Source organism: Rhincodon typus, chromosome 31, assembly GCF_021869965.1.
Source record: "Rhincodon typus isolate 14 chromosome 31, sRhiTyp1.1, whole genome shotgun sequence".
In the NCBI taxonomy this organism is placed as follows: domain Eukaryota; kingdom Metazoa; phylum Chordata; class Chondrichthyes; order Orectolobiformes; family Rhincodontidae; genus Rhincodon; species Rhincodon typus.
Window position 1 is genome coordinate 18870418 of NC_063362.1, and position 11921 is coordinate 18882338.

General features: G+C 41.9%; 1 protein-coding gene across 2 annotated transcripts; it reads left to right on the forward strand.

Annotated features, from left to right (window-relative positions):
• Positions 1-49: 49 nt before the first annotated feature.
• On the forward strand, positions 50-10786 carry aurkaip1 (aurora kinase A interacting protein 1). Of its 2 annotated transcripts, none has more exons than XM_020531364.2 (4): positions 50-464; positions 647-744; positions 8986-9440; positions 10455-10786. In XM_020531364.2, exons 2-4 carry the CDS (start codon positions 693-695, stop codon positions 10569-10571), a joined length of 624 nt encoding a protein of 207 aa, XP_020386953.1. In that variant the 5' UTR covers positions 50-464; positions 647-692; the 3' UTR covers positions 10572-10786. The 2 variants fall into 2 exon arrangements, with proteins under 2 accessions (XP_020386953.1, XP_048471172.1); XM_048615215.1 differs by having other exon boundaries at positions 51-509.
• Positions 10787-11921: the final 1135 nt, after the last annotated feature.

The window sequence follows — 11921 nt, forward strand, 5'->3', positions numbered from 1 at the left end:
TGGACTTGAGGGGCTCAATGACCTCCTGCGTCATTATAACATATATTTTCAATCAACCAGTTCAGAAGTGTTATGATACACGTCTGGAGTACGCGGGACTTGAACCAGAGGCAGGCACACTACCACTGAGCCGCAATAACTGAACCCTCCATAATGATAACAGACTGGCCAAGGGATTTGGAGGCCTACACTTTCTCCAATGAGGAAATTCCTGCTCCACGTACAACCTATCTTTTTCCACATGTGATTTTTTTCGAACCGTTAAGACCTGTTTAACCTCTGTTATCACTGTTGTCCTTATTATTTCCAATCATAGTCGTTTTTGTAAAAAGAAAATCGGGAATTATTTCAATTTGCTGCAAAACAGACGGCCAGTTTGTGCCGTGGAACCTTTGTTTCGGCTCCGGCGCCGGGGGATGGGTTTCCTCCGCCATTACCGGAAGCGCGGAATATTCTGGACGTGGGTGAGTTACCGGAGAGCGAGCCGCCGGGACCGGGAATATCCGCTGGTGATTTATGTCTTAGTTTATCCGCCGGTTTTAAGTCGTTGCTCGTTTTCGATCGGGCCCCCTTCACTTTCCCCTCCCCGGTATTTAATGTTTCGTGGCCGCTGACACTAACTGCAGACCACATTCCTTTTTTTCAGACAGTTCTGGAGGCTCGCCACACTTGTTTCTGAATGATTTAAAATAATGTTTCTGTCAAGATTGGCTCTGCGACTTGTGAAAGCACCCAGACTGCCTGGTAAGATGAAGGGTCAGAGACACTTCTGCTCAGAGGAAAGCCAGTGTAATAACTATAGAAGCGAAGGCATTTACAATGGGCACTTAATCTCAGTGCTCCATTCTCCCCCTTGTCCGACATCCTTCTCAGCATTAAATATTGACCCAACTTTCTGTCTCAGCCATTTCTGTGCCAAAAACCTTGTTTAAACATATTGGAACATAGGGACAGGAGTAGGCCATTCACCTCAAGCTTGTTCCACCATTCACTGAGATCATGGCTGATTATGGCTTAACTCCTATATATCTGCCTTTGGCCCATATACCTTGTACTTCGTTTATGGTCAGTTTCTCATGGGTGTTGTTTTTCAGGTGATGCTTTATGAGACAGAACAAAAGGGATCACAAAACAAAAAGAATCATACCTTACACACAATGTCCCAGACACCACCATCACCATCCCTGGACATGTCCTGTCCCACTAGCAGGACAGAGGTGGCAGCACAGTGGTATACAGTTGGAAGGGAGTTGCTCTGGGAGTCCTCAACATTGACTCTGGTCCCTATGAAGTCTCATGGCTTCAGGTTAGACATGGGCAAGGAAACCTACTGATTACCACATACCTTCCTCCCTCAGCTGATGAATCGGTACTCCTCCATTTTGAATAACACTTGGAGGAAGCACTGAGGATGGCAAGGGCACAAAATGTACTCTGGGTGGGGGATTTCATTGTCCACCACCAAGTGTGGCTCGGCAGCAGTACTACTGATCGAGCTGGTCGGGTCCTAAAGAACATAGCTGCTAGACTCGGTCTGCAGCAGGTGGTGAGGTGGCAATAGTACTGAAGACTTGTGCTCCAGAACTTGCCGCTCCCCTAGCCAAGCTGTTCCAGCACAGTTACAACACTGGTATCTACCCGACAATGTGGAAAATTGCCCAAGTATGTCCTGTATACAAAAAGCAGGACAAATCCCACCTGGCCAATTACCGCCCCATCATTCAACTGTCAATCATCAGTAAAGTGATGGAAGGTGTCATCAACAGTGCTATCAAGCAGCACCTGCTCGGTGATGCCCAATTTGGCTTCTGCCAGGACCACTCAGCTCATGATCCCATTACAGCCTTGCTTCAAACATGGACAAAAGAGCTGAATTCCACAGGTGGGAATGGCAGCCCTTGACATCAAGGCTGTATTCGACCAAGATGGGCAACAAGGAGACCCAGCAAAACTGGAATCAATAGGTATCGGGGGCAAACTCTGGTGTTTGGAGTCATACCTGACACACAGGAAGATGGTCGTGGTTGTTGGTGGTCAATCATCTCAGCTCCGGGACATCTCTGCAGGAGTTCCTCAAGGTAGTGTCCTTGGCCCAAACATCTTCAGCTGCTCCATCAATGACCTTCCTCCCTTCATAAGGTCAGAAGTGGGGATGATTGCACAATGTTCAGCACCATTCACAACTCCTGAGATACTGAAGCAGTCCATGTTCAAATACAACAAGATCTGGACAATATCCAGGCTTGGGCTGACAAGTGGCAAGTGACATTCATGCCACTTAAATGCCAGGCTATAACCATCACCAGTAAGAGACAATTTAACCGCCCACCCCTTGACGTTCAATGGTGGGTGTATGTGGAAATGATGTTTCCTCTTGTGGGAGAATCCAGAACTAGAGGTTTGCATTTCTAGCACAAAGCTAAAGATAGTAGTTGTTTTTTTTTTCATGAGGGTTGTGTGTGTTTGGAATTTTCTGCTTTAGAGTATGGTGGGGGTAAGATAATTGAATATTTTTAAAGGCAGAAATAGATAGATTTTGGTAAGCAAAGGACTTAAAGGCTGTTGGGAGTAATATATTAGCATGGATAGAAGAGTGGTTAACTAACAGAAAGCAATGAGTGAGGATAAATGGGTATATTTCTTGTTGGCGATCAGTGGCTAGTGGTGTGCCTCAGATCAGTTTTGGGACTGTGATTGTTTACAATTTATATAGATGATTTACAGTTGGAGACCAAGTGTAGTGTGTTACAGTTTGCAGATAAGACTATATGGTAGAGTAAAGTGTGCAGAGGGACATACGGTTACTGAGTGGGCAAGGGTCTGCTGGATGGAGTACAGTGTTGGTAAATGTGAGGTCATCCATTTTGGTAGGAATAACAGCAAAATGGACTATTATTTAAATGGTGAAAAATTGCTGCCTGCAGAAGGACCTGGATGTCCTTGTGCATGAATCACAAAAAGTTGGTTTGCAGGTGCAACAGGTAATTAAGGCAAATGGAATATTGTCCTTCTTTGCTAGAGGGATGGAGTTTAAAAATAGGGAGGTGCTGCTTCAGCTGTGTAGGGTGCTGGTGAGGCCCCACCTGGAGTACTGTGTACAGTTTTGGTCTCCTTACTTGAGAAAAGATATACTGGCACTGGAGGGGGTGCAGTAGAGGTTCATGAGGTTGATTTGGAATTGAGAAGGTTGCCTTATGAGGAGGGGCTGTACTCATTGGAATTTAGAAAAATGCGGAGTGTTTTTATAGCAACATGTAAAATAATGAAGGGAATAGATAGGAAAGAAACAGGGAGGTTGTTTCCACCAGCAGGTGAAACTAGAACTAGGGGCATAGCCTCAAAATCAGGGGGAGCGCATTTAGGACTGAGTTGAGGAGGAACTTCTTCATCCAACCTTGTGAATCTGTGAATTCCCTGCCCAGTGAAGTAGATAAGGCTACCTTGTTGAATATTTTTCAGGCAAGGATAGAGAAATGTTTGAACAGTTAAAGGAATTAATGGTTATGGTGATTGGGTGGGTAAGTGGAGCTGAGTCCATGAAAAGATCAGCCGTGATCTTATTGAATGATGGATCAGGCTTGATGGGCCAGATGGCCTACTCCTGCTCCTATTTCTTATGTTTTAATGAGTAGATGGAAATGTGGATTTCAAAACACAAACAGATCAGCCATGATCTTATGAATGCCTGACATTGCTTTTGATTCATTTGTTTGTAGAAGTTCACGTCAGAAGCAATGACAGCAAAAAGTAGAATGCAGAAATGAAGGATTTTGATTCTGGGCTAACTTCTAATAGCCTGAATTTTTTTCCAATATTCTTTCATTGGAGTGAGCAATATGGATTCATTGCTCATCCCTTATTGCCCTTGAACGGAGTAGCTCACTGGGCCATTTCAGAGGCCAGTTAAGAGTCAAGCACATTGGCATGAGTCTGGAGTCACATGTAGTTCAAACTCAAGTGAAGATAGCAGATTTCCCTACCTAAAGAGTGAGCCAGATGTGTTTTTATATCATAGAGAGAATTATGGAGAAACTCAGTAGGGTCTTGCAGTATTTGTGGTGAGAGAGATAGAGTTAACATTTCAAGTCCACTGTGACTTCGTCAGAAAGACGTACAGCATGGAAACGGACCCTTCTGTCCAACTCGTCCATACTGACCAGATATCCTAAATTAATCTAGTCCCATTGGCCAGTATTTGTTGATATCCCTCTAAACCCTTCCTATTCATATACCTATCTTGATGCCTTTTAAATGTTGTAATTGTACCAGCCTCCACCACTTCCACTGGTAACTCATTCCATACATGGACCACCCCCTGCGTGAAAGAGTTTCCCCTTAGTTCCCTTTTAAGTCCTTCCCCTCTCACCTTAAACGTATGCCCTCCAGTTTTGTACTCCCCTATCCTGGGGAAAAGACCTTGACTTCATCCTATCCATGCCCCTCATGATTTTATAAACTTCCATAAAGTCACCCTTAGCCCCTGACGCTCTGGGGAAAATAGCCTTCAGCCTATTCAGTCTTTCTGTATAGCTCAAACTTTCCAACCCTGGCAATATCCTTGTAAATCTTTTCTGAACCCTTTCAAGTTCACAACATCCTTCCTAAGGCAGGGAGACCAGAATTGAACGCAGTACTCCAAAAGTAGCCTAATCAAAGTCCTGTACATCTGCAACATGACCTCCCAACTCCTATACACAATTCACTGACCAATAAAGGCAAGCGTACTAAACGCCTTCTTCACTACCCTGTCTACCTGCGACTTCAAGGAATTATGAATCTGCACTCCAAGGTTTCTTTGTTCAGCAACATTCCCCAGGACTTTACCATTGAGTGTATAAATGCTGCCTTGATTTGCCTTACCAAAATGTGGCACCTCACATTTATCTACATTAAACACCTTCTGCCATTCCTTGGCCTATCTGATCAAGGACCCGTTGTGCTCTGAGATAACCTTCTTCGCTGTCCACTGCGCCACCAATTTTGGTGTCAACTGCAAGCTTACTAACTATACCTCCTACATTCACATCCAAATGATTTGTGTAAATGACAAAAAGCAGTGTACCCAGCACCAATCCTTGCGGCACACTGCTAGTCACAGGTTTCCAGTCCAAAAAGCAATCCTCCACCACCACCACCCCCTGTCTCCTACCTTCGAGTCAATTTTATATCCAAATGGCTAGTTCTCCCTGTATTCCATGCAATCTAGCACTTTTAACCAGTCTACCATGTGGAATCTTGTCAAACGCTTTGATGAAGTTCATATAGACAATGTCCAACGGTCTGCCTTCACCACTCCTCTTCGTCACTTCTTCCACAAACTCAATCAAGTTAGTGAGACACGATTTCCCATGCACAAGGCCATGACTATCTCAAATCAGACCTTGCCTTTCCAAATATATGTAAATCCTGTCTCTCGGAATCCCCTCCAACAACCTGCCTACCATGGATGTCGGGCTCACCAGTCTATGGTACCCTGGCTTTTCCTTACTACCTTTCTTAAATAATGGCGCCACATTAGCCAACCTCCAGTCCTCTAGCACCTCACCTGAGGCTATCGATGATACAAATATCTCTGCAAAGGGTCCAGCAATCACTTCTTTAGCTTCCCACAAAATTGTAGGGTACACCTGATCAGGCCCCAGGGATTTATCCACCTTTATGCGTTTTAAGACAATAGCAGTCCCAGTCTTTGTTTGGAAAGTTAAAATCCCAACCTTTACCACCCTATTATTCTTACAGATAATTGAGATCTCCTTGCAAGTTTGCTTCTCAATTTCCTGCTGACTATTCGGTAGTCTATAATACAATCCCAATAAGGTGATCATGCCTTTCTTATTTCTCAGTTCCACCCATATAACTTGACTGAATGTACTCCCCAGAATATCCTCCCTAAGTACAGTTGTAATGTAATCCCTAATCAAATGTGCCCCTCCCCCTCCCCCTCCCCATTTGCCTCTTTTCTGTCCTTCGTATAGCATCTATACTCTGGAACATTAAGCTGCTAGTCCTGTCCATCCCTGGGCCACGTCTCTGTAATAGCTATAATATCCCAGTCCTATGTTCCCAACCATGCCCTGAGTTCATCTGCCTTACCTTCAGGCCTCTTGCAATGAAATAAATGCAGTTTAATTTATCAGTTTTACCTCATTCTTTGCTTTGCTCCTTCCTGCCTCGACTGTTTGACTTGCTCCTTTTACACCAGCCTCAGACTGATCTCTTTCTCACTATCTCCCTAGGTCCCACCGCCTCCCCGCCTCCCCTCCCCTTACTAGTTTAAGTCCTCCCGAGCGGCTCTAGCAAATCTCCCTGCCAGTATATTAGTCCCCATCCACTGCAGGTGCAACTGGTCCTCCTTATGCAGGTCATTTCTACCCCAAAAGAGATTCCAATGATCCAAAAATGTGTATCCTTCTCCCCTGCACCAGCCCCTCAGCCACACATTCATCTATTTTATCCTCCTATTCTTATTCTCACTAGCATGTGATACCGAGAGTAATCCAGATATTACTACCCGCGACAACCTACTTTTTAATTTCCTATTGCCTAATTTCCTGTTTTCTCTCCTCAGAACATCGTCCTTTTCTCTTCCTATGCCATTGGTTTCAGTGTGTACAATTACCTCCTGCTGATCCCTGTCCCCTTTGACAGTATTCTGCACTCTCTACGCGACATCCTTGATCCTGGTGCCCAGGAGGCAACACACCATTCTGATATCTTGTTGCTAGCTGCAGAAACATCTGTCTGTGCTCTGCCTAAGGAGTCCTCTATCACAATTGATTGCTTGGAACCTGACGTATCCCTTGTTAGAGTAGAGCCAGTCTCAGTACCAGAAACTTGGCTGTCAGTGCTACACTCCCCTGAGAGTTCACCTCCCCCCTACATATTCCAAATCAGCATACTTATTTGACATGGGGATAGCCACAGAAGACTCCTATGCTACCTGCCTGCCTCTCCCACCTTTCCTAGAGGTAACCCATCTATCTGACTGTATCTGTGGTTTTTCTACCTCCCTGAAACTGCCATCCATCACACCCCTGGCTCCTGTAAATTCCTCATTGCCTCCAACTACTGCTGCAACCAATCCATGTGATCTGATAGGATTCACAACCAAACACACTTCCTGCGTAAACTGTTCAGAACTTTGAGTTTTAATAACAATTTATTATGGATCAATTATTGTTGTTATTACTGAAATTAACTCTAATTCCAGATTTTATCAATTGAATTTAAACTCACCAGTTGCTCTAATGGAATTTGAATCCATGTCCCCAGAGCATTAGCCTCGGCCTCTGGATTACACTAGCATGTTGTTCCCTGAAATCCCCATTAGGCATGTTAACATCTGCCAGGAATAGGGTCATATGGTAACATCCCTACTATTTTGATCCTAGCTAATAGTTATACTGAACAGGTCAGATCTCAGAATGAAACCTGTCTCATGTTTTATTTTTGTGATTGTATAGTGGTCAGTTATTGAACATACTCACAAGAATCTGAAGTGGGGCTTGAATGTGCAACCTTCTTACTTGGGTTTGAGAGTGCTGTGCATTGAGCCAATCTGACCCTGTTGGAATTCATGTTATTATTCAAGATTAGATTTGATGGGTGGATAATGGGTGTAGGACAAACAAATGTCATTGGGGCTATTTATGGGAAGGTAAAAGGTATGGGAAAACTTGGGATAAATAGTATTATTTCCATGTTGTTTCTTCTGTGTATTTCTATATGCAGTGCAATTTCCATAGACCCCTTACAAAAGCTGTGTCATTATTTCTTTCTTAAGTTTATGACTATTCATCTTTTTAAATTAAATATATTCATTTAGTAGCCAATTACTAACAAAAACTCACAGGACTTCCAAGTCAACATTTAAAATTAACAATAACCCAGTTGAACTCTATGACAGGTAATATTGAAACTCAGTGTTCAATAGGTGCATTTGTTTTACAATTCCATATACATTACAGTTGGGTTGTCAGTTTTCCTCCCGTTTAACCTTTGAGAAATATTTAAATTGTTAGCTTCTGAAAGCTCTAATTAATGATATTGTTCTAATCAACAAATTAAACATTCTTTTGCCTTTTAAAAATTATTCTAAGCAGATCTGTCATCTAAATTTGACAATACACATAAAAATCCTTGGGCAGGCAAGTAATTGCCTCACTGGCTTACTGTAATTGAACTCTACAATTCATAACGTAGTACTTAAGGCAAAGTATATTCATATCCGATATATAAAGATGCTCAGCCTTTTTTGTGTAAATAGTTTATTACCCAAGAAAGTTCAATAACTGAAGCATTAATAAATTCCAGTGATATTGTCTCCTTTGCTTGTTGGGAGCAGCAAAATACATCTTTCTCTGTCACCCTATAACATTTAATTGCAAATAAAACAAAATACTGCAGATTCTGGAAATCTGAAACAAACACAGGGAATGCTGGAGAAACTCCGGTCTGGCAGTGTCTGTGGAGAGAGAAACAGAACTAATGTTTTGAGTGCAGTATGACTTCTTCAGAACTCCTGAAGGAGATTCACGTTTTATTCCAATGTCTATTAGCCAGAATTTAATCAGAGAATTAAACAAAACTTCTAAAGTGTTTACAGCACAGAAATAGGCAAATTAGCCCAATCTGCCAATGAGATTTGCAAATATCTGTCTACTTCAAAGGTTTCATAAAATGACCAGTGTCTGTGGTCTGAGCAGGAATGTTTAATTAATTGGGTCATAAGCATCTTGTATTTATTTTTTTTAATTTATGTTTAAGTCTTTTGGCTTCTCCAGAATATTTTCCATAATCTTGTCCAGTGTTACCTTGTCCTTGGATTTTGGCGCTATTAGTGCTGCATCTCCGCCAACTCCATAAGGTGTTCTTGATCAGTGCAGTAGAGAATTCTTCAGTGTCTGTTTACCCTACCTGGGACTTGAAATGTGTTCTTCGGTATAGGGGTTGCATTTTGTAAAAGCTCTGTTTTTACATTTATAGTAGATCTGCCTGTCCTTGGTTCTGCCATTCAACAATGCAAAGCATTGTCAAGAAATTGCTACACACGGCCTCATCAGACGAAGCTGAAACCACAACGTTGGTGCACACTAGATCATGAGCTGGAGGAATTCCTAATTCCACGGAAATTGTCTGTTAGTCCGTTAGAAAGTTGGCTAACAATTGAATACCATCTACCAAGGTTGGATCAAAACCATGAGCAAAGTATTGGGATAAATGTCCATTCTTCTCAGCAGTATGACTGTCCTTCAGCTGAGGAATTTCTACCTTTTGGTGAGAATGGAGAAGTGATGAACTGCAATAAAGATGAAATCCAGTGTAAAAATGTACTGAAAATTCGCAGAAGAAAAATGAATAGGCATAAGTACAAAAAGTTTTTAAAACGTACAAAGTTTTTACGCAGACGAATCAAAGAAAACCGTAGACGAAGGCGACAAGTAAGTTAATGTCACGATTTGGTTTTGGATATCTCAACTTTGTTCATAAGCCACTCAGGCAAATAGGATAATTCCTGTGCAAATTTTATTGAAATGACATTTTAATCAAACATTTTGAATAACTTTCATGAGTAATAGTTCTACACTTGATATGCCCGACTAGTCGTGCCAATAATGAACTAAAGGGTATCGTCACACCACTCAACTATTGAAGCTTGTGTTGGGCTGTGCATATTATAACCATGTTAGGCCTCTTGATAAATGTTAACACGAATATATAAGTACATTCCCTCTCCTTTACATTTTCCGCAACTCATTCTGGGGTTCATGGATGCCAACATATGTAGCAAGAAATAGGAGCAGAATTAGATTCAACCCTTTAACCTGTAAAACCTGTAACCTGAGTAAAATCCTGACTGATCTCTCTCAGTTTCAAATCAACCATTACCTCCAGCATTTTAGATAGCTGTCTATTCTTCATGTCTCATACAACTGAGAATGTGAGTGGTTATTTGAAAGTTTGTGTATGAGGAGATGGGGAAGAAATCATAGCTTCACTCAACCTTGTGCTCACCGAAATATGCACAGACAGGTAGTACAATGAGTCACTAGATAGCAATCAGAAGCATGGGCAATAGATGATCTTCCCTATCCTGTCCCTCCTTTTCCAAAAGCTAGTTATTCTTCCAGCCCAAGGCCAGCTAATTTAGTCCATATTACCATTTGAATTTCACACATTCTTGTCCTTACCTGCATGGCTCAGTATCAAAACATATGTTGTATTTTCCCAGTCAAGTATCAGCAGGGTGCAAAACACATCTTTGGAAAATAAGTTTTGTAAGCAAGCATACTTGTATTCTGTCCATATACATGGTGAAATTTTAAAAATGAAGGTTGAAAGTAACTAAATATCTCATGTCCCTTTTTAACCTCCTGGGGAACAAGTACCAATGATTAAATTACACTTTTCTATTCTGGGTTTGGGACCTAATTTTATTACCCTGTGTTTCACAGATAAAGTTTGAGAGAGATTTGAAGCGAATCTGGAAGAAGGCTGGACTGAAAAAACCACCAGAAGGCTGGCAGGCACCGAAGATATTTGTGAAACGATACCATGGAAAATCTGAATGACACTGGAAACAACAGCTGTGTTCTATATAAAGCGAAACAAAATGTTTTGAAGAATAGCTGTGTGGAGCCTTCTTTTTCAACTGTAGTCTAATTATTCATATTGCCTTTGTGTGAGGAGGAAATGTGGCCAAATATGAGAGAAAATACATGTTTCACTAATAATTTTGGACATTAAGATCTAACTCCTGAATTAAATGAGGTTTTCATCATATCAACAATGACTTACTTGTAGTTAATGCTTTCAAACCATAAAATGTCTCAAGACTAGCCATATGAACATTGTCAAACAAAATTTGGCATTGACCTACATGAGAAGTTAGAAGATGTAACCAAAAGCTTAGGTGAAGTATGTTTTAGCAATGTCTTAACGGAGGAGAGAAAGGTTGAGGGAGAGTATTCCATACCTTAGACTTCCAACAACAGAAGGCATGGCAACCTGGGGCTGTGCGTCAGGGAGGATTAAAGGAGTGCAGAGAGGGAAGATGTTTGTGGTAGTTGGAGGTCAATCATTCAATCATCTCAGTCCCAGCATTTCACTGTAGGCATTCCTTGGGGTAATGCCCTAGGCCCAGTCATCTTCAGCTGCTTCATCAATGACCTCTCCATTATAAGGTTAGAAGTGGGAATGTTCACTGATGATTGCTCAATATACAGCATCATTCATGACTCCTCAGACTCTGAAACAGTCCATGTTCAAATGCAGTAATGCACAATATCCTGGCTTGGGCTGACAAGTGGCAAGTGACAGTCATGCCGCTCAAATGCCAGGCAATGACCTTCTTCAAAAAAAGAGAATCCAGTCATTGCCCCTTAACGTTTGATGGCATTACCATTCAATGAATTCCCCCACTATCAACATTTTGGGAGTTATCATTGGCCACAAACTGAACCTGACTGACTATATAAACACTGTAGCTATAATAACAGCTCAGAGGCTGGGAGTTCTGCAGTGAGTAACTCAACTCCTAACTCCTCAGGATTGTCCATCATCTACAAGGCATAATTCTGGAATGTGATGGAATGCTTGACCCAATCCAGCTCATAGCTGCCTGCTTGATTACCACCCCACCCTTGACCTTCAACATTTACTCCTTCCAATGCCTTGTGTGCCAATTGCAAGATGCATTACTGCAACTCCCCTTAGACAGTATCTTCCAGACTCTCAACCTTCCTCGTGTTGAAGGACAACGACAGCAAATAATACGGTTAAGTTTAAACTTACCTCCCAAGGGTAGACATCATCTTGATTGGGAACTATACTGCCATTCCCTTATTGTCATTGGGTCAAAATCCTGGAATTCCCTTCTAAACAGAACTATCAGTGAACCTATAGCACATGAATTGCAACAG

Coding starts and splice junctions, on each gene's coding strand:
- aurkaip1 (XM_020531364.2), top strand. CDS start 693: ATGTTTCTGTCAAGATTGGCTCTGCGACTTGTGAAAGCACCCAGACTG. Junction 745..8,985: donor GAAAGCACCCAGACTGCCTG/GTAAGATGAAGG, acceptor TTACATTTATAG/TAGATCTGCCTGTCCTTGGT. Junction 9,441..10,454: donor ACCGTAGACGAAGGCGACAA/GTAAGTTAATGT, acceptor TGTGTTTCACAG/ATAAAGTTTGAGAGAGATTT.